Here is a 24329-nt window from a genome sequence, read left to right on the forward strand (position 1 = left end):
GGGACAACAGTTAAATTTTGAATTTTGAATCAACAAGATTGTATCTATTTAAATTTTGAATTCATGAGATATATACGCAAATATGTAGGATAGCATTTAGAGTTGATTTCTATTTAAACTCTCTGTAGGTACACAAGGAAATTCAAGTGAACATCAAAGTATTTTCGGGTTCCTTTATACAAACTGATAAACTTTACATGGTATCAAAGAGCCACTAAAAGACATACGTCTCTTCCATTCCGATCTATAATGGCCCCTCCCACTAGTAATATCCCAGCCCTCTCCAATCTTCCACTCACTATTAGTGTGAAATTGAATCCTGCAAACTACCTTGTATGGAAAGCTCAAGCTTTACCATACTTCAAAGGTCAAGATCTCTTTAACTATCTTGATGGCTCAATTCCCCTCCACCCAAAGACATTGATGGCCATCCAAATCCCCAATATCGTCAATGGCTTCGCCAAGATTCCTTTATCCTAGACACAATGAACTCTTCACTCGCTGAAGATGTCCTCATTCGAGTCATGTCCTACACCACATCTCATGAAGTATGGCTTGCACTTGAGCGCAATTTCTCCTCCTTTTTTCGTGCTAAAGCAATCCAAATTCGAACTCAATTGGCAAATGCTATGAAAGGTGCCATGACAGCAATTGAGTATTTCCTCTCCATCAAACGAATGGCCGATGAGCTTGCAGTTGCTGGACAACCACTCAAAAATGATGATACAATCACCTATATGCTTGCAGGACTTGGTCAGGAATACGATTCCTTGGCCTCCACCACTACCTCAAGAGTTGATCCTGTCACCTTGGAGGAACTCTACTCCCTCCTTCTCATATGTGAATTAAGGGTAAATCACAATAATCAGCCTCTTCAAGTTCCTGCTTCTGCGAATATGGCCACCAAACAACCTCAACAGCAAACCAGACAATCTGGTAACTTCCAATCATCAAATCGGAATCGAGGTGGCTATCGTGGTAGAGGACGTGGAGGGCATTCTCAATTTCGTGATTCAAGTCAGAGCTCTACTATCTGTCAAGTATGCTTCAAACTAGGTCATAGTGCCCGAAAATGCTATCACCGCTTTGATTTATCTTATCAGGACTACCAAAATTCAAACAATCAGCCGCAAGCAATGTTAGCGGCTAACTATCAACATCCTGACAAAGAGTGGCATCCCGACACAGGTGCCACCTATCATTTGACAAATGACATGAACAACATTCATGTTCAAAATGAAGGCTACAATGGAAATGATCATATCAAGTTGCTAATGGTGCAGGTCTGAAAATCGTGCAAAGTGGCACTTCTACAATCTCATCTCCATCTAAATCCTTTGTTCTTAATCAAATTCTACTTGTTCCTGATATTCAAAAAAATCTTTTATTTGTTCAACATTTTTGTTTAGACAATCATGTTTTCTTTGAGTTTCATGCCCCTTTCTTCATTGTGAAGGACTACTCGGGGACTATCCTGCATCGCGGCCCCCTCAGTAATGGTCTATACAGCTTCTTTGCTTCATTAGCACGTCTCTAGCCACAAGCCCTCTCTAGTATCCGTGTGTCTTCCCAAATATGGCATTGTCGTTTTCCAATTATCAATAAGGTTGTTTCTCTACCTATTCAAAATAAAAATTGCACCATTTGTTCTAATTGTCAATTGGCCAAAAGCCATGATATACCATTTACAAAGGTGCATGTTAATGTCTCGAAACCTTTGGATTTAATTTATTCGGATGTTTGGGGGCCAGCCTCTACTTTATCCACTTCTAGGGGTGTAACCGATCCGGTCCGGTCCGGTTTTGAACAAAATTTAAGACCGAACCGGTATGTACCGGTTTTGTATTTTCCAAAACCGATTACGCACCGGTTACCCTCCTAAACCGGTACTTCCGGTTTTACCGGTTTCCGGTCCGGTCCGGTCCGGTTTTTTAAAAATGTAAATTTCATAGTTTGTCATTAAAAATTTGTTTATAAAATAAAAAAAACTGATTTAAAAAAATCTGTTTTATAAACTGTTATTACAAAAAATCTGTTTTAACTTTAAATAAAAAAATCTGCTTTACTAAAAATTACTTCAATAAAAAATCTGTTTTACTACAAAAAATCTGTTTTACTATAAAAAATCTGTTTTACTAAAAAATCTGATTCACTCCAAAAAATTGCTTTACTAAAAAACTGGAAAAAAAAACTGTTTTACAAACTTATGAATATAACTATTACAAAAACTGAAAAAAAAAAAAAATCTGCAATAAACTACCTTATCTACAATAAGTCCTTGCATGCTAAAGGAAATAACTTAGTACTTACACATATTTTTTAGTTAGAGCAATCACAAGAAATTCAAGAATAGACATCAACAAGCCTATGAGCCTATGGAATAAAATAAGTTCAAAAGTCTAAATTAGAAGTCCAAAAGTCCAACAAATTACAAGTCCAAAACTCTAAATTACAAGTCCAAAAAATTATTAGTATAGCTATATAATATATTAGACTATATAATAGATTAATAGTATTAATATTAGTCTATTAGTATAGTTATATTATATATATTAGTATTAGTTATAGTAATTTAGTATAACTATATTAGTATAATTATAATTATAGTCTATATTAAACTATTAGTATTAGACTATTAGTTAAATAGTTATAGACTTGTATATTAGTATAGCTATATAATATATTAGACAATATAATAGTATTAATATTAGCCTATTAGTATAGTTATATATTAGTATTAGTTATAAACTATATATTAGTATTAGTTATAAACTTTTAGTGATTTAGTATAGCTATATTAGTATATAGTTATTAGCTATATTAGTATAAGTATAACTATAGTCTATAGTGATTTAGTATCACTATAGTCTATAGTGATTTAGTATAACTATATTAGTATAAGTATAACTATAGTCTATATTAAACTATTAGTATTAGACTATTAATTAAATAGTTATAGACTTATATATTAGTAAAGCTAAATAATATATTAGACTATATAATAGTATTAATATTAGACTATTAGTATAGTTATAAGTTATATATTAGTATTAGTTATAAACTATATATTTAATATTAGTATTAGTTATAAACTTTTAGTAAAATCTTTTAGTATTAATTATAAGTATAACTATAGTCTATATAGTCTATATTAGACTATTAGTATTATTTATAAACTTATATATTAGTATTAACATTTAATGTAATAATTTATAAATTATAATATGAAATTATTTCATATATGAATATATATAATTATATATATTATATATAAAAATTTCACATATAAATTTATAATTTTATATATTAATATATATATATATAAAATATATTGTATAAAACTTAATAACTTATATATAAAAATATTTTTTTTTGTATATTTTTTTATGAACCGGTCCGGTCCTGTCCGGTCCGGTTCCAAAAATCTTAAAACCGGAACCGGACCGAAACCGGCCGGTTTTAGGATTTTTGAAACCGGTCCCGGACCGGACCGGTTCAAAACCGGTAAAACCGGTCCGGTCCGGTCCGGTCCGGACCGGTTTTCCGGTTTAAAATTACACCCCTATCCACTTCTAGTGCACACTATTATATTAGTTTTCTTGATGATGCTACTAAATTCTTATGGCTATTTCCCTTAAAATTAAAATCAGATGCATATAACACATTTTTATGTTTTCAAGCGGCTGTATAATGCCAGTTTGACAAGAAAATAAAATCACTCCAAACTGACTGGGGAGCCGAATACCGTAGCTTAAAAACATATCTAAAAAATCAGGAAATAAACCATAGAATAACATGTCCATATACACACCAACAAGCAGGTGCTATAGAGAGACGTCACAGGCAAATTGTTGAAGTTGGACTAGCCTTGCTTGCTCACTCCAACTTGCCTAAAATATTTTGGGAAGATGCATTCTTACTTGCAATGTTTATTATCAATAGACTAGCAACTCCAATCTTAAACAAAAAATCACCATATGAAATGATACATCATAAAAAACCAGATTATAATTTTTTACGTGCCTTTAGTTGTGTTTGTTGGCCCTATTTACGTCTACACAATCAACATAAACTTGATTTTCGATCCAAAAACTACATTTTTATTGGGTATAATATTTGTCATCAAGGCTACAAGTGTCTAGATGTCTCTATCGGGAAACTCTTTGTGTCTCGGCACATTGTCTTCGATGAAACACTTTATCCATACATAGAAAAAAAATCTGCTGACCCTTCGCCAAAAAATAGTATCGTTGCTCTACCATATAACTTAAATATATGTCCTGTTGCTAGTTCTTCGTTTTCTACAGGTGCCACTCTTAACTCCACTACACCAAGCAATCTAGATATGGTCACTACATCTGAACTTCAAATTAATCATGATATTGTTTTGGGTTCTCCTACAAGGGATATCACTCGGCCTCAGCATGAAGATAGTCCACCACAACCTCCTTTAAATTCCCTACTTGCACCACAAAATAAACACCCCATGACCACAAGAAGCAAAAACAATATACACAAGCCTAAATTACCATCTGAGTCACATATCAAATATCACATTCCAAGAGATGCTATGAACAAAGAATTTGATGCCCTATTGAAAAATGGCATTTGGAATTTAGTTCCAAAACCAACTAATGCTAATTTAGTTGGTTGCAAATGGGTGTACCGAATCAAATGGAAAGCTAATGGTGATATTGACAGATCTAAAGCAAGACTTGTCGCCAAAGGATTCCATCAACAAGGAGTTGATTTTAACGAAACATTCAGTCATGTGGTGAAACCAACAACAGTCCGATTGGTTCTATCCTTGGCTATTTCTCGTGGTTGGCATCTTCGACAAATTGACGTCCAAAATACTTTTTTACATGGACACTTACACGAGGACATTTACATGGCCCAACCTCCAGGTTTTGTTCATTCGCAATTTCCACATCATGTTTGCAAACTTAAAAAGTCTCTCTATGACCTTCGCCAAGCACCAAGAGCGTGGTTTTCGCGCTTAATAGATAAGCTCCAAGCCATTGGATTTATAAAAAGTCAAGCCGATCATTCTCTCTATGTTTATCACCAAGCCTTAACTCTTATTTATTTTTTAATTTATGTCGATGACATAATTATAACCGGAGGTGATATAATTTCTATAAACAGAGTAATCAGCTTGCTGCAAGATGATTTTGCAATCAAAGACATGGGTGAACTCAATTTATTTCTAGGCATTGAAGCAATCCGAAGTGACCATGGCCTCTACTTGACACAACAACGCTATATTTTGGACCTTCTAATACGTAGCAAAATGGAGAAAGCAAAGTCGTGTGTCACTCCAATGTCCACCTCGCAGCCATTGAGAAAATATGATGGTGTTCCATTCCATGATATACACTTGTACTAAAGTATAGTTGGAGGATTACAATACCTTTCATTCACTCGACCAGAACTTGCATTTGCAATTCATAAAGTTAGCAAATATATGCATAATCCTATGGAAGTACACTGGGTAGCAGTTAAACGCATATTGCATTATTTAAAACACACCATTTCACATTCATTACTTATACAACCAACTACTAGTGTAACTTTACAAACCTTTAGTGATGCAGATTAGGCATCCGATCGAGATGACAGGCGATCCATTGGAGCTTACTGTGTATACTTGGGCCATAATTTAATTTCTTAGAGTTGCAAGCTACAACAAACCGTAACTCGTAGCAACACAGAAGCTGAATACAAAGCACTTGCCAATGCTGCAACAGAAATTCAAAGGATAAATTCAGTACTTAATGATCTTTGTGTTCCAATTATTCATTCTCCAATTATGTGGTGCAACAACATAGGGGCCACTTACTTGAACAGCAATCCATTATTTCATGCTCGTACAAAGCACATTGAAATCAATTTTCATTATGTTCGAGACCAGGTTATGCGTGGGCAGCTTCATGTTCGTTTTATATCGACTAAAGATCAGTCTGCGGATGCTCTCACAAAGCCACTTCCTGCTCTCAGATTTTAAACTTTATGTGGCAATCTCAAGGTTTGATCACTACCATTTCGATTGCCGGGGCATGTAGAAGAACTGGTTAAAGAAATCTCCAATCTCTCTGCAACAACCAAAGACTCCCAACAGCTATCTGCTTCAACCAAAGACTCCAAGATTTCACGGAACAAATGAAGTAGTGCAGCTGTTAATTATTCAAATTTGAATCAACAAGATTGTATCTATTTAAATTTTAAATTCATGAGATATATACGCAGATATGTAGGATAGTAGTTAAAGTTGTTTTCTATTTAAACTCTCTATACATACACAAGGAAATTCAAGTGAACATCAAAGTATTTTCGGGTTCCTTTATACAAACTGATCAACTTTACATGCTCGAATGGCAAAATAGATTTGTAAAAGATGTGATTTTACATATGTATATGCATAGACCAATGCTAATACTCTTAGACTTGAATTTGAACAGGGAGGGAGTCCTGTGGTCTTTATCTTAACGCCAATCTCTAGACTTTTTTAATAGCATAAACAACCAATCCACAAAAAGATATATAGAGAGAGCAAAATAGAGTGTGCTCGTGTTTGGGTTTGTACATAGATGACAGGAAAAAAAATCGAACAGCCAATGGTACTTGGCTGCCATGCCCATCGGCATTGGCAATGCCCTTTTTCCTTTACAGTGTGATGTGAAAATTAAAAGACAAAAAAAAGTTTAAGAAACAAAAAAGAAAAGGATGAGGAATAAATGAGTGTGCAGCAGAGATGCTGACACCCTCTCTTCTCTCCGTCCTCTCTACAAGACTACACATTTACCGTGTGTCAATGTGATGTGAAAATTTAAAGATAAAACAAAATGAAAAAAAAAAAGGGAGAAAAGGATGAAAAATAAATGAGAGTGCAGCAGAGACGCTGATTTTGGCCCGCCAGATCAGAGGGAGACGTTTTTTGACAAATGGGTCACTGTTTGTCTCTCTTCTAGGGGAAAATATAAAGCTACAATACAGCCTACCTCTCTCTCTAAGCGTCGGTTTCTCTCTCATCGAGGAAGCAAGTTCTCACGCAGAGCTTTAATGGAGGAGACGATGGAGAGTTTTGGGTCCTTGGAGAGGATGGTGTCAGACTCGGTCTGGACTCTAGAGCTCGTGCAGAGTTTTAATGGGGAGGAAGAGTTGAACTCGTTGAAGTTGGGGTTTAGGTGAGCTTGTAACTGGTGTGAGGCTTGTTTCAGTCTTTCAGAGCTTCTAAGACTTTGAGACTCTTGGGTTATCGTTCTTCACAAAGAATCGGGTATCGGGTTTTAAATCCGGTATCCGGGTTTCAAACCCGTACTATGATCGAAAAGGTCCGTGACAATCCAGATTTCGGTCCAGATTTGATCCGGGCTGAAAAAAATAGGGCCCAGATGAACAGTCCTAGAGACATAAAGATGCCAACCTATTGTCTATAAAAACCAGCTTACGATTTTGGAAATATCATCCTAAAAAATATGATGGGTAGATTGCAATGAGAAAATAAAATCGTAATGTGATTCAGAAATATCATAGCTAAAAAAGATGATAGGGAGATTATTGTCTTAGGCCTGCACAACGGTCCACGGCCCACACACGCTCTTTGATAGGTAGATTTGTGTGGACCTGCATGGTTAAACCGTTAAAACGAGATACGTAGAAGTCAACATTATCTGCCTTTCTAGCCTCGTGCGTTAGGTAACTGGAAGTAACTCCACTGCCCACGCCCTCCTCGTACTCCATCTGCTTGCTAAGGAATTCTATCAAAGAATTTTTCTTGATTTACCCTCCATTCTCCAATGCGGACCACGTTTATGGACAGATAGTGTTGTTGACCCTCATCTTTATAATGGTGGATTCCCGCCCCTGTTGCACATTGGGACTACTGCAGAAAAAGAATCTCCCGTGAAGTGGAATCTAAGAAGGGCGCCAGTGCAAGAAGAGACGAGGTGAAAGCTAAGAAATATTGGCTCATGGCGTATCTGGGCCACCTTTTCTTTGTTTTAGTGAGCCTTCTCCACTCAATCAGCTGCAATGGTCAGCCCAAGGCACAGGGAGAACACAAGACGTTGTTTGTGTTCGGCGACTCCCTTTTTGATCCAGGCAACAACCAGTACCTCAATGATAGCGTAGAAGGGGAGCACTTCGATGGCCATATGGGGAAACCTACTTCGGTCATGCCACTGGGAGACTCTCCGATGGCCGTCTAGTTCCCGATTTCGTTGGTAACGACCACATATCTCACTCTCTCTCACAAATGCTCTAATTGCTGGGGCTAATTCAAACCGTGTCTGTGACATGCGTGTGGATTTCAACGTAACCTATTAGTTGATTTGTTTGCTTGAAAATGCCAGATAGGGCTCTAAGTGATAGACCTTGATTGTAACTCTCTAATACGGGAAATGGCTGCAGCTCAGTTCGCGAAGTTGCCTATACTTCCACCGTACCTGCAACCAATCACGCATCGATTCACTGATGGGGCCAACTTTGCTTCAGCTGGAGGAGGTGTTCTCGTTCAAACCCACCCTGGAACGGTAGGTGTTCATTTTCCAAAAGTACGACTTGTTTTTGGATTAAGATGTAATAGAATGGTGCTCCTAGAAATAAGGGGGGAATGGCATCAATTGGTCGAAATGAAAAATTACTGAAAGGCGAATCTTTTTCTCATGGCATGTTGCCTCGAAAGAAATTTTGGCTTCGTAGATGCTTGTAACTTTTTGCTACTTACTAAAACTATGAAATGAATGTAAACGTAAGCACCCTAAATGTTAGATAAGAAGCTAAACATACATCTGAATGAATACGTACTTATTAAAACTATCACGCTTTGGGACTTTTAAGTGTTGAATACACATTTCATGGATAAAAATTATGCAAATTGAATTGCTTTCTATTTTGTAGTTAGATAAATCTTAACTTTCTTGTTGTCATCTGATTGTTGAGGACTTTTCTCTTGAATACTCTGTTTGAAGTTTGTCATTATTTTTTGGCTTGTTTGGGTGGAGCCTGATTTTGTTTGTTTGCAGCCCAACTTGATAACTGACCAGACAAGAATTCATTGCGTTTTTTTTTTTTTTTGGAGAATTTTCAATGAGGCTTGGACCGATAGGCTCTTGAACCGACCCGACTAGCTGATTAGGGTTTACCATATATTATATTAAACTCTTGCATGACCGCTAATTAAGGTTTTACTCTATAATCCACTATTCTCGTATGGCCGCACTGTGTATTGGAGTCTCATCTGAAATAAAATCCTTTGTAGCTCCAAGAGCGTAGCCAAGTTGTCAAACCACGTAGATCTTATGTATCGTGTATGATCGATTTCGTTTTTGCTTTACTTTTTCTCTTATAGTACCCAACAACTATCTTCTGATCCAATATGAAGCACATGTTCAAAATGAGATTTTACTTTTAGTAGTTAAGGCTGTGTTTGGTAAGTGAAGTAGTTTAAGTCACTATTATTTACAAACTATTCAATACTTTTTCACTACTATACATTACTTTTTCACTACAATTCATAGATCATTTGATATCATCTCAACATCCAAATTTAGATTGACCTTCTTTATTTTTAGATAAGTCTCCCAATGCAGCTAAGCTATTTCAAGGCTGTAGTGAAATCATTGAGGCAGAAACTGGGTGATGTTGAAGCCAAGAAGTTGCTGATGAAGGCTGTATACTTGTTTAGCATTGGAGGAAACGATTACTTTAGCTTTTACACACAGTACCCAAATGCTACTCAGCCGTATCGAAGACAATATGTGGGCATGGTGATCGGCAACCTGACTAGTGTGCTCGAAGTAAGTTCTTCACTTTTGAGAAATTAAATTTGTGCAAGTATTGTACTGCGCAGACATCATTTAACAATTTGGTCTATGTTAATTTTTAACAATTTCCTTTGAGCAGGAAATACATGGTTTAGGAGGAAGAAAAATCGCATTTCAGAATGCAGGGCCTTTGGGTTGCCTACCGACCATGAAGGCAAAGGATCCCCAACTTGGTAGTGAATGTGCTGAAGAACCCTCGGCTCTAGCAAGGCTGCACAACAGAGCTCTAGCCAATGTTCTAAAAAAGCTAGAGAACAAATTACCGGGATTCAAATATTCAATATTTGATTACTACAGTGCCCTTGGAGACAGGGTGCAAAACCCTTCAAAATATGGTAGGCTTTGAGCACCATCCCCTCTATATGCTTGTGCCTATAAAGCTAGATTTACCCTAATCTTTTTTGCAACTCTTATCACTGTTTTTCAGGCTTTAAGAATGGAAAGGCTGCGTGTTGTGGCAGTGGAGCGTACAAGGGACAGAATTGTGGAGGGGGAAGAAATGGAACAGAACCATTCGAATTATGCAGCAATCCTAACGAGTATGTGTGGTTTGATGGTGGCCATACCACTGAAAGAGCTAACCGGCAGTTAGCAGAGCTGATATGGAGTGGAGGACCACGTTTCACGGGGCCGTACAATGTGAAACAGCTATTCGAGCATCCATGAGAAAGTACCATATTGTGACTAGTCCTTTCTTTGGATGTTTAAGGAAGTTGCAGTCTTGTCCTTTTAATTTTATGAGGTGTGCTTTGTTGTTAATTGATCTATAACTTTTGGATAGTTGTATGTTGTTGCGTTATTTTAGATCTTTTGGATGCTTGGGTTTTAGTCCTTTATGCTTGTCTGTAGCCTCCAAGTATCTACTTGTAACCACGGTTTTCCTCCGCCACAAGTAAGGGTTATCAATAAACTTGGGGTACTATCCTCTTCTTAAAGAAAGAAAAAAAAATGGAAGTTACAGTCATAGGGCCCTGTGAACCAAACTAAAAAACATCTGTATTTTGCCTTAACCTTACTAATGTTTTCATCAGATTATGAATTAGAGGTTGGTTGTTAAGTTTGTGTCTAATCTTAGCTATGTCACTAGTAGCAAATATATGTTCAATTAAATATAAATTATTAAATTTATCTCTTCTCGTCATCTTAAATTTTTTAGACAATTGGCGATATCACACGGTATTGTAGCAGAGGTTTTAAGTTTGAACCATAACTCTACGTTTTACCTCATAATTAAATATTCCACATGATTTACTCACTTATTAAGGAAAAATCTGCCCTATACATGACGGAGAGTGATAAGATAAACATGAATTAATAAATTTACCTCTTCGCATTAGTTTAAACTTTTGTGACAAATTGCATTTCTTAGATACATAATTCTCTCCAAAAATCTAGTAATGGAAGAGAACAAGAAAATTATTGGAATCGTTGCACTTCGTTGCATCAGAATTCTCAAATACTTCTTCCATTTTGTTTGCCCCGACTTTATTTATATCAAGAATTAGAAAAAGATTTAGCCAGCAATCCTGATTAAGCAAACTCTTAAAAACACAATAATAGTAATAATGATAAAATAAAAAATCAAATATTCACATGATACATCCATCACGTGGTGCAAATAACTCTTCGGATTCGGGTAGTGACCAATGAGAGCACATGGTGGTCCTGTTATTATGATACAGGACCACCATGATACATCACAGTCCCATTTTCACAGTCTCATGCGAATTATTATTGTTCATATTGTACCCTGTCAACTATTTTTTAAATTTTTTTTTTGTCTTTTCCTTGATACTTTACTATTTACAAATATTGTTTACTATTCGTATTATGGGAAACTATACACTTTGTTGCATCAGAATCCTCAAGTACTTCTTCCATTTATATCAAGAATTAGAAAAGTATTTAGCCAGCAATCCTACTTAAGCAAACTCTTAAAAACACAATAATAGTAATAATGATAAAATAAAAAATCAAATATTCACATGATACATCCATCACATGGTGCAAATAACTCTTCGGATTCAGGTAGTGACTAATGAGAGCACATGGTGGTCCTTTTATCATGATACAGGACCACCATGATACATCACAGTCCCATTTTCACAGTCCCATGCGAATTATTACTGTTCATATTGTACTCTGTCAACTGTTTTTTAAATTTTTTTTTTTTCTTTTCCTCGATACTTTACCATTTACAAATATTATTTACTGTTCATATTATGGGAAACTGTACACTTCGTTGCATCAGAATCCTCAAGTACTTCTTCCATTTATATCAAGAATTACAAAAAGATTTAGCCAGCAATCATGCTTAAGCAAACTCTTAAAAACACAATAATAGTAATAATGATAAAATAAAAAATCAAATATTCACATGATACATCCATCACGTGGTGCAAATAACTCTTCGGATTCGGGTAGTGACTAATGAGAGCACATGGTGGTCCTGTTATCGTGATACAGGACCACCATGATACATCACAGTCCCATTTTCACAGTCACATGCAAATTATTACTGCTCATATTGTACCCTGTCAACTGTTTTTTAAATTTCTTTTTTTTTTATAAAATTATAAAAAGATTTTATACAAATAAATTTATAATTTGATATGACTTCGTATAATTTTTTACTTCGTTACTGTAAATATTTTCGCGTGTAGACATGGAGGGGATAGTGTTGGAATATCACGCTGAAGTCTACATCGAATGGAGATAAGATACTTTGAGTAATTGATATAAAGATGATAAGCATTAGTACACCTGAAAAAAAAAATAAGCAGCATCTGCTCAGCAGCCAGGAATAGTCAAAATAAGATAATATATGACCTTGTACTTTTCAAGATTATCAAAATAACATCTTGCTGCCCAAGCATCAGCCCAATTAGTAATTGATAATTTAGAAAGAAAGAAAGAAACGTCGTTGCCTACCTAACCCAGGCCCTGAACGCCATAAAAATTCTTAATTTGTTCCAATAGTTTGAATAATCGTCGGTCCGACATCTGAAAAAGATGTTAAAAACCGAAACGTCTTGAAATTCAACAGATCAAGAAATGCAGACCATGCATCTCCTTCACCTAAACAAAGCACCCTATAAATAAATCAAAACTGAGACTAATTAAAGAAGTTAGCAAAACACAAGGTGAACAAGATATTAATGAACATGATGATTAGTTCCAGGATTCGTATCTGTTTCTTGGTTTTCATGTGTGCGAGCCTTGGTATTATACCAACCCCAAGCCTTGGTCATAGTCACATATGCCTGCCGAATGACCATGTTGCCCAATTCATCTTCGGAGATTCTCTTTTTGATGCAGGAAACAATAACTACATCAACACCACGTACCAGTACCGGGCAAATGTTTATCCCTATGGGGAAACCTTCTTTAACTACCCAACTGGGAGATTTTCTGATGGCCGTATAATTCCAGATTTCATAGGTAAGATATGCACACACACTCATCATGCCATTGTTTATTTTCTTTAGAACCTGAAGTCTGTTTCTGTCGGCTAAGTTTTGAAAGCATACACTGACGTTGCAGCTGATTTTGCAAAGTTGCCATTGATTCCGGCGTACCTACATCCTGGTTATAAGCGATATGCAGATGGGCTAACTTTGCATCTGGCGGAGCTGGTGCTCTGGTCGGAACTCATCTAGGATCGGTATATATGCTTCTACATGATCATTGATTTTCAATACTAGGCTTCTCGGTATGCAATTGAAATACAACTAACTATAGCATAGATAGCCACCTCGTTTGTTTTCACAATTCTTCTCAACTCAACTCATCTCATTTAATCATTATAATTTTTTAAAATTTTCGCACAAAATAAAACAAACAAATCAACTTTTTGAAATCTCAAAATAAAAATGATATTAAAAATATATATATTCTATCAATATTTTATTCAACTTTTTAACTTTAATCTTAACTCATGATCTCACATCATCTCATCTATAAAAACAAACTAGTGATCTTGTACGTACCGAACCACTAGAAACTTCTTTTTTGTCTCATTATCTTTCATGTTTTCCTTCTCTTTCAATTTTGTTGCATTTACAATTTACAAACTCTTTCTAAAGATCGTAATTATAGTCCTCGTATGCTATTGTTTTGTTTATTCTTTGAATATTTAGCTCACGAAATATAAGCCGTACGTCTGATCTTCTTATCATCCCTGCATCTTATTTTCCGAAAGGAAAATATTAACTTGTTACTCTCTAATACTCTTGTACAACTAAAACTGAAATTTATTTTTGATGAAGTAGCATGCATGCTCGTAGTCGTTAATTGTAAAATAGGTTGTAAAAGAATTGTGGGATGTATCATTATCCTTTCTTGAAATAGATTGCGTTCCTATGACATAAACACAGCCTTATATGATGACATTGTTGAGATTTCTTTGCGTTTTATTCTTCTTCTTTTTCTCTCCCTTCTAATTAATAGGTGATAGACCTGCACACACAACTCAGTAATTTCAAGAGAATGAAGACGCTATTGAAGAAAGAAATAGGTGAAGCAGAAGCCAAGACATTGGTGTCGAGAGCTGTTTACATGACCAGCATCGGAGGCAACGATTACGCAGCCCCTTATACTGCAAACTCAAGCTTGTTTCAATCCTACTCTCCAGAAGAGTATGTAGATATGGTTATTGGCAACTTGACAACTGTGATCAAAGTAACAACACTTACATTCGTACCCGATATTTGAAATAAAAATTGTTTTTATATTATTCTCTCTCTCTTTTTCGATTTTTAACTCGGCCACAAAATTTCTTTGATGATTTCTTATATAGGGAATACACAAGGAAGGAGGAAGGAAATTTGCGTTTGTAAACTTGGCGCCATTGGGTTGCTTACCATTTTCAAAGCTAATAAACGCAGGTGAATGCGTGGAGAAAATTACAGCACTGGTAAAACTGCACAACAAAGCACTTCCACATGTCCTCCAGGAGCTAGAGAGCCAGCTGAAAGGATTCAAATACTCAATTACAGATTTCTACAGTATAGTCAGTGAAATAATGAATAACCCTATAAAATATGGTATGTCATGATGGCTATTCAATTTCATGGTACTGCAGGGTGCAATTTAGTATTCACCAATTCTGGTTTTATTTTGTGAAGGTTTCAAGGAAGGGAAGGCGGCATGCTGTGGATCTGGTCGATACAGAGGAGTTAACAGTTGTGGAGGGAAGAGATCCGTCAAAGTGTATGAATTATGTGAAAAAGCCAGTGACTATGTGTTCTTTGACTCTAGCCATCCTACTGAAAGGGCCAGCTTGCTAATAGCCAAGTCGATGTGGAGTGGAAACCAAAGTGTTACATGGCCTTACAATGTAAAAACACTTGTTGAGCAGAGGTGAAATGAAGATTTTCTCTAGCCATCTCTTCAATTTGCCAAACTGACATTGTTTACCAAATAAACGAGTTTGCATTTTCTTCTTTCTAGATGTTAGTGTTTGCGATAATCTAAACATGCTCATCAGGGTTTTCGAAGTTGAATTGAAGTAATAAGGTTGAATTGTTCTTGCTCTGTTTCCTTTTCTTACTATTCCTTGATAGAGAGATCAGGGAAGGCACATCAAATAGAGAAGGACCATCAATTCCTAAATCTCTGCCATTAGAATGAGCCCTGAAAATTTTCCTATTTCTTTTGAAGTTGCTTCACGCATTCCAAATCCTAGTTCTCTGCCATCCTCATTCTACGTTGACAGAGCAAGTTTGAGAAAATACGCAGGATTTAGGTTCTAGCATCATTATTTTGCAAGCATCACCTAAACTTAAGTGACTGCATGATATGTAAGCTGGATTTTGAATTGAGTTGAGTTGAGTTAAGTTGAGATTAAAATTAAAAGTTAAATAAAATATTTTTAGAATATTATTATTATTTTAAAATTTAAAAAATTTAAATTATTTATTATATTTTACGTTAAAATTTAAAAAAAATTGTAATGATTAGGATACGTTTGGAAGCTAAACCAAACTCAACTCATCATTTCAAATTTTTTAAATTCTAATACAAAATATAATAAACAATTCAATTTTCTTAAATCTTAAAATAATAATAATATTAAAAAATAATATTTTGATAATATTTTATCATATAATCTCAATTCAACACAATTTAATATCTACACGTAGCCTAAATTAGAAGAATTGAGATAAATTTAGATCCAAACTGACCGTTGAAATGAATAAATACATTTGTAAGTCTCTTTATCAAAATACTAAATACATCGGGGATGCAACAGGCTTAAAACATGCTTACGTAAGAATAATTAGTACTTTAATTTTTTTTATATTAATATAGTGTCCATCATACACAACTTGTAAATAATATAATTCTGAGTTTAATTTTTTGGCTTGTTTGTGCGGAGCATGATTTTGTTTGTGCGCGGCCCAACTTGATAACTGACCTGACAAGAATTCGTTGCCATTTTTTTTTTTTAGAATTTTTAACGAGGCTTGGGCCATGGAGCGCAAGCTTGGGCCGATAAGCTCTTGAACCGACCCGACTAGCTGATTAGGGTTTACCATATATTATATTAACCTCTTGTGCGACCACTAATCAAGGTTTTACTCTATAATCCACTATTCTCGTAAGGCCGCACTGTGTATTGGAGTCTTATCTGAAATAAAATCTTTTGTAGCTCTATGAGCGTAGGCACGTTGTCGAACCATGTAGATCTTGTGTATCGTGTATGATTGATTTCATTTTTGCTTTACTTTTTCTGTTATAGTTCCCAACAAATATCTTCTGATCCAATATGAAGCACTTGTGCAAAATGAGATTTTACTTTTAGTAGTTAAGGCAGTGTTTCGTAAGAGAAGTAGTCTAAGTCACTATTATTTACAGACTATTCATTATTTTTTCACTACTATTCGTTACTTTTTCACTACAATTCAAAGATCATCTCAACATCTAAATGTAGATTGACCTTCTTTATTTTTAGATAGGTCTCCCAATGCAGCTAAGCTATTTCAAGGCTGTAGTGAAATCACTGAGGCAGAAACTGGGTGATGTAGAAGCCAAGAAGTTGCTGACGAAGGCTGTATACTTGTTTAGCATTGGAGGAAACGATTATGTTAGCTTTTACTCACAGTACCCAAATGCTACTCAGCCGTATCGAAGACAATATGTGAGCATGGTGATCGGCAACCTGACTAGTGTGCTCGAAGTAAGAAGTTCACTTTTGAGAAATTAAATTTGTGCAAGTATTGTACTGCGCAGACTTCATTTAACAATTTGGTCTATCTTAATTTTTAACAATTTCCTTTGAGCAGGAAATACATGGTTTAGGAGGAAGAAAAATCGCATTTCAGAATGCAGGGCCTTTGGGTTGTCTACCGGCCATGAAGGCAAGCGATCCCCAACTTGGTAGTGAATGTGCTGAAGAACCCTCGGCTCTAGCAAGGCTGCACAACAGAGCTCTAGCCAATGTTCTAAAAAAGCTAGAGAACAAATTACCGGGATTCAAATATTCAATATTTGATTACTACAGTGCCCTTGGAGACAGGGTGCAAAACCCTTCAAAATATGGTAGGCTTTGAGCACCATCCCCTCTATATGCTTGTGCCTATAGAGCTAGATTTACCCTAATCTTTTTTGCAACTCTTATCACTGTTTTTCAGGCTTTAAGAATGGAAAGGCTGCGTGTTGTGGCAGTGGAGCGTACAAGGGACAAAATTGTGGAGGAGGAAGAAATGGAACAGAACCATTCGAATTATGCAGCAATCCTAACGAGTATGTGTGGTTTGATGGTGGCCATACCACTGAAAGAGCTAACCGGCAGTTAGCAGAGCTGATATGGAGTGGTGGACCACCTTTCACGGGGCCGTACAATGTGAAACAGCTATTCGAGCATCCATGAGATAGTACCATATTGTGACTAGTCCTTTCTTAGGATGTTTAAGGAAGTTGCAGTCTTGTGCTTTTAATTTTATGAGGTGTGCTTTGTTGTTAATTGATCTGTAACTTTTGGATTGTTTTATGTTGTTGCGTTATTTTAGATCTTTTGGATGCCTGAATTTTAGTCCTTTGTGCTTATCTGTAGCCTTCAGGTATCTACTTGTAACCACGGTTTTCCTCCGCCACAAGTAAGGGTTATCAATAAACTTGGGGTATTGTCCTCTTCTTTAAAAAAGAAAAAAAAAAACAAAAAAGAGGAATTTGCAGTCATAGGGCCCTGTGAACCAAACTAAAAAACATCTGTATTTTGCCCTAACCTTACTAATGTTTTCATCAGATTTTGAATTAGAGGTTGGTTGTTAAGTTTGTGTCTAATCTTAGCTATGTCACTAGTAGCAAATATATGTTCAATTAAATATAAATTATTAAATTTATTTCTTCACGTCAACTTAAATTTTTGAGACAATTGGCGATATCACACGGTATTGTAGCAGAGGTTTTAAGTTTGAACCATAAATCTACGTTTTACCTCATAATTAAATATTCCACACGTTTGATTCACTTATTAAGGAAAAATCTACCCTATACATGACGGAGAGTGATAAGATAAATATGAATTATTAAATTTACCTCTTCGCATTAGTTTAAACTTTTGTGACAAATTGCATTTCGTAGACACATAATTCTCTCCAAAAATCTAGAAATGGAAGAGAACAAGAAAATTATTGGAATCGTTGCACTTCGTTGCATCAGAATCCTCAAATACTTCTTCCATTTTGTTTGCCCCAACTTTATTTATATCAAGAATTAGAAAAGGATTTAGCCAGCATTCCTGCTTAAGCAAACTCTTAAAAACACAATAATAGTAATAATGATAAAATAAAAAATCAAATATTCACATAATACATCCATCACGTGGTGCAAATAACTCTTCGGATTCGGGTAGTGACTAATGAGAGCACATGGTGGTCCTGTTATCGTGATACAGGACCACCATGATACATCATAGTCTCATTTTCACAGTCCCATGCGAATTATTACTGTTCATATTGTACCCTGTCAATTGTTTTTTAAATTTCTTTTTTTTCTTTTCCTCGATACTTTACCATTTACAAATACTGTTTACTGTTCATATTATGGGAAACTGTACACTTCGTTGCCTCAGAATCCTCAAGTACTTCTTCCATTTATATCAAGAATTAGAAAAGGATTTAGCCAACAATCCTGCTTAAGCACACTCTTAAAAAACCCAATAATAGTAATAATGATAAAATAAAAAATCAAATATTTACATGATACATTCATCACGTGGTGCAAATAACTCTTCGGATTCGAGTAGTGATTGATGAGAGCACATGGTGGTCCTGTTATTGTGATATAGGACCACCATGATACATCACAGTTCCATTTTCACGCACTAACGCGTTATTGTCACATATGTGAATTATTACTGTTCATATTGTACCCTATCAACTGTTTTCCTAATTTCTTTTTTACATTTCCTGAATACCTTACTATAGATACTGTTTACGAATAATACTTTTTTTTTCTCATCTTAATTGTTGTGAAACGATAAATTTTAAGTGGATTTTGTGCTTTGGGTTTTTTTTTTTTTTTTTTAAGCCCACTTTGGTTCCCCCCCCCCCCCCCCAAAAAAAAAAAAAACTAATTTTTGACTCCCTTGCATTATCTTTCATGCTAAACTTCAGAATACGTAGATTAGATATGTTTTTAGCAAAGCAAATCTTTTAATATTTGGTAGGTATTTAATATTCTTGAAAATTTTAAATAAAAATAAATTGTCAATAATTTTAGACAATAATCATTTGGTTTGGGCTACTTTGAAGTGGGCCCATGTTTCGTTGGGCAAAATAAATCAGGCATTAATCTAAAACAATAACGATTAATACATCCAAATTTAAATTTCAAAAAAAAAAAAAAAACAAAAATAGATCCAAATTTCCAATACATGACCCACTCAATCTATCACGTCCCTGCAGTTCATTTTCATTTGTTGTCTTTCTTGTGTTTCTCCATATAACCCTTAATTAAATTGCTAGTAAGCTATTTTGAGAAGAAGTTAGCTGCAGCTAGGTGATGCAGAGGCCATGAAATTGCTAGCCAATTCTGTATATTTGTTTAGCATTCGTGCGCGAACGATTATGAAAATAGTGATTTCCTGCTACTAATTTTTCAGAGTGTATAAATTTGGGGGAATTAAGGAAATTTGGGTTCCAAAACTTGGGGCCAATAGGATGTATATATATAAAGGTTGCGCCCTTGAGCTAGCCTACAGTCATAGCCAAAATGAACAACATAGCCTTCACTACAAGAAATCAGACGTTTTTCAACACTCAAAATCGTCACAAATACACATATCAATCCTAAAACATTCCGAGGTATACAAGAATATTGTACACTTTTTCATTTGCCATTGATTTTTTTCCCATTGGGTTTTTTCTTGGCAAGGTTTTAACGAAGCATGTTCTTTGTGTATGGTCATCCAATGAGGAGAGTTATAAATGCATGAATGTAGTAAAATAAATTATATGTATTTGATGGATGACCATTAGAATTCTGACCTATTCATGTATTCCTATTTTCAATGTTCATGTATCCTCTTGATTCATGTATTGTCATTCTCTAACTTCATGTATCTATTTAATGTAATGTATCCTCTCATGTCTATAAAAGGAAGTCTTGACTAGGAGGATTTGTTGTAGACAAATATTAAGAATGTTGAGAGAAATAATACCGAGTTCCTGAAAAACTAGTTTCATATATTGTAATCATTCAATTTTCTTGTTTATTTTCTTTAGTTTTACAACATTTTGTAATTAATAAAAAGTATAAGGGTTGGGAAGATCAAATAATTTCGGCAGAATTTCTAGGAAGTAACCGAGCAAAGAATCTCATAGAATTAATCTACCTATCAATCACTATTCATTACCGTACATCCAATGAAAAAAAACTGTTAGGTGTGGGGTATGAGGGTGAATAATGACTAATGTATAGCAAAACTCAATCTCATAATACTCGAAATCCCATCATATTCCCTAAGCGTAAGATTAATCACATTCACATGAACGGCCCATTCGAGACAACACATTTCTAGAAATATAGATGTTGCAGGGAACCATACGCCTTGTAGACCTCGTTTGGTTATGTGAAATTACCATTTATCACAAAAGGTTGAGCTGATGGAAAGAGATAAATTTTATTATTTATTTTATATTTTAACACTCATCCTCACGTGTGGGTCAAATTCCCCTTTAATGGATGACTCAACACATGAAATATTTAATTAAAAGTTCTGCTACATATAGTCACTTTTGTGTACTCCTTACGCACTTCACTGATGTGATTGGCCAAAGCAGTTATTATATATTAAAAAGAATTACGCAGTCAATCACAGGTTTTAATTGCATGCAATTTAAAAAACCACCATAGGTTTTTTTACAATGCATTGTTGAGTATATCTAATAGGACCTACAAAACTAATTTGTCCACTGCCCTTATGCGTATTATTAGTTTCAGTATCAAACTTTCAACACTGAGGATATTCAAACTCTGGTTTTGTTTAACAATGCTAATGTATCAGATTCCTATGTATTAACCATATTTAAAAACAACCAAAAACCTCTACTGAAAACCAATCATCTAGGTAAACAGTAGTTGGAAAAGGTATTAAGCAGCATGCAATATTAAAACCACACTTACAATTCCTACAATCATCTAGATTTGTGGTGCTTTCATACTAAGTTTGTGAGGAAAGATGTAGAGTGTTTACAAATGCATGTAGTGCAAGAATATCATGTAACAGGGGGATAGTTGTTATGCAAACCCATCAACAAGATGCCAAGTATAAAACCATTTGCAAACTTATATGAGCATAAATACATCCCAAGGTTCTCAGTAATCCCTACCTCAAATAACAAAAAAAATGGCCAAAAAGAAGATAATGGAAAGACTCAAGTACTATGTATATACCATGTTAAAAGCTGTGCAAAGTGTATTAAAACCATTTTAAGGGGTCGAAATCAATGGGCCCCTTGAAAACATGGGGCGCTGGTCACCCGATACTCACCCAGAACAGAGGTCAAGAAAAGAAGCAGGGAGAAGAAGAGATGCACCTTCATTTGATGATTAAAAAGCCCAGACTTGCTCAGGGGATGATTAACTGAAACTTCGTTACCAATTTGGAGACAGCAGAGAATCAGGGAAGGAATTGGCCTCTGGTTCACCAAATTGCACGTCCTTGTTATACCTTCTGCTTAATTTCCCTCTAGCAAAGTCACTATTCCCTCAACAACAGGCCAGTTGTCCTTATGGACCCATGCCGTGTACTTATTTCAGGTCTGGAAGTGACCCTTTCTGGCGCCATTTCAGACCCAATTTGGTGAATACAATTCCCGCCTACTAATTCAAGCTCTCCTTTCACCTGTGCCTATTTAAAATGAAGGAAAAATAATTAGTACCCACATTTACAGCAACGTAGCAAGGAAAACAGTTATAAAATTACTTTAACATCCATGAAAATTTAAGCTTTTATTAGAATTTAATCAATGAATTATTATTTTGGCCTTATATCTTAATTTGTATCACAAATTCGATGTGATTAGTGAAAATACCATAATAATCAATGGTTAATTAGGGGAAAGGAAATTTAATTTATTTCCTTTTACTATACAAGAACCATCTGTGTGACCAATAAATAATTTATTGGTCACCTAATCATAAAACTTCATTTAATGTGTTTTCTTAACATCTGAGTAAGTTAAAAACTAAAACCATCAACCTGCAACTGTATTATTTATTTTTTCCTCATATCTTAATTGGAACGTTGCAAGTCAAAAGCATTTTTCCCTTGATAACAGTACCCATTTCCAGCAAGCATCATTTCCCAAATTCCTTGTGTTTTGCATTGCTCTTTCCAATGGAGAATACTCACCCAGAAATCATTGCTAAGAAGGGATGCACATAATTCATTGTTAATTGCCTGGATTGCTCCCCAACAACTATGTCATCCATACCAAGTGTGTGCATACATTTCATACCATATGTGAAATCGAACATGCAAACCTAACCAAGTGTGTGTTTCCAGTGTGTTTCAGTTACACATTTGCATGACCCATACAGTGCGTCTCAGTTACACATTTACACATCATGGGTCAATTTGTGACATTGACCCCCATTTCATAACATAAAGAACCCATTAATGTACACCCCCTAGCTGGCAATTCAAATGTGTCCTTCCCACTAGTTGACTGCATCATCAATTTGTGCCTCTTCCTTTGATGTAGGTGTTCCACAACGTAAGCTCTGAGTAACCAGAAAAATCTGCACACAATATTAAAACCATATGAGTAATTAATAACTTTGATTGCCTAGCTAACAATCTCAATCGATACTCAAGTATATCCAGTTCAAAACCAGCATTGTAGATGGATCGATTGCTAAACCATCCAATATTGTAGATCCACTCCACAAACCATGGATGAGATGCAAAAATAAAAAACCATCTTGGATTTTGAACTTTGTTCCAAAGAAATTACATCGAGTTATGATTTTATCAAAGAAACAGTCATAGCAGTTTTCAGCTATTTTCTGCACCTACGCACACCCCACATGCACAGGATTGAAATTCAGTACGCACTTATTTTTACTCAAATTAAATAGCTTGTGGGATGGAATAGATCATGCTAAAAAAACCATAGCTAGCCTAGATACCTGCAGAGCATTAAAGGTTTTAATCTTCCTTACAGCTGCAAGAAATTGTCAGTTGCTTCTTAATGGACTTCAAGGTTTTTTTTTTTCTCCTCTCTCTCTCACATTAGATGATAAATCTTGTTGCTTGGATACTTTGCTACCAATCAACTAAAGTCTCTTAACTTATCTTACAAAAGCATAAGCAACGAGAAATCATGATATCCAGTACTATTACTACTCCAAATAAAGAATCTGGTCACGGCTTTGATTACCATCCCAAATAGTCCAATTGAGGAACTCATGCAAAATCTGCAATAATATGTCAATCGAAAAGACAACCCTATATATATACATATATATATATATATATATATATATATATATATATGCAGCTAGCCATTGTAGTTGCAATGGATAAATGGTACAAGGACACTAGAGTGAATCCACCAGGTTGTTTTAAGTCAAATAGAAACAAGACAAGAAATGAGCTGAGTGAATCCAGTGACTTCTTCATTCAATCTCACATGGCAGCATTGAAGTTCCTCAACTCTCAAATAGAGTTTAACAATGATAGCAACTTGGTATCAGAATAGAAGAGATAGATATGACTTTGCAGGGCATATATGATGGCCATTAGCATCAAAGAGTTTTGGGTTACATCATTGTGAGGATTCGTGGGGTCCAAAATGGGGAGATCTAGAATGGCCATATAAGAATGAATAGAAAACCTAGCAAGCCTATAGAGCTTGTGGACTGAACATAATGCCTTCTAATATGGAACAGCGAAAGACTTGGTTTTATTTTGATGCATTGTTTAATCGTTTACTTCCTGGGCTTTGGATAGTCTGTCTTGGACAAGTGATTTCTGGCCCTTTCGATCCA

General features: G+C 35.3%; 1 protein-coding gene, 1 non-coding gene and 1 pseudogene across 2 annotated transcripts in view; all 3 read left to right on the top strand.

Annotated features, from left to right (window-relative positions):
* Positions 1–707: 707 nt before the first annotated feature.
* LOC121243461 lies at positions 708–846 on the top strand. The gene has a single exon (XR_005936143.1). It is a non-coding gene; the product is annotated as a small nucleolar RNA Z247 (small nucleolar RNA).
* A 7112-nt stretch (positions 847–7958) lies between these two features.
* On the top strand, positions 7959–10542 carry LOC121260236 (annotated as a pseudogene).
* Positions 10543–12816: 2274 nt separating this feature from the next.
* LOC121247521 (GDSL esterase/lipase 1-like) overlaps positions 12817–24329 on the top strand; it is a 29335-nt gene continuing 17822 nt past the window's right edge. Inside the window, exon 1 of the mRNA XM_041145868.1 lies at positions 12817–13268. Coding sequence (XP_041001802.1) covers positions 12986–13268 — 283 coding nt within the window. The 5' untranslated portion in view covers positions 12817–12985. The remainder of the gene's footprint in view (positions 13269–24329) is intronic.

This window comes from Juglans microcarpa x Juglans regia, chromosome 1D, assembly GCF_004785595.1.
Source record: "Juglans microcarpa x Juglans regia isolate MS1-56 chromosome 1D, Jm3101_v1.0, whole genome shotgun sequence".
NCBI lineage: Eukaryota > Viridiplantae > Streptophyta > Magnoliopsida > Fagales > Juglandaceae > Juglans > Juglans microcarpa x Juglans regia.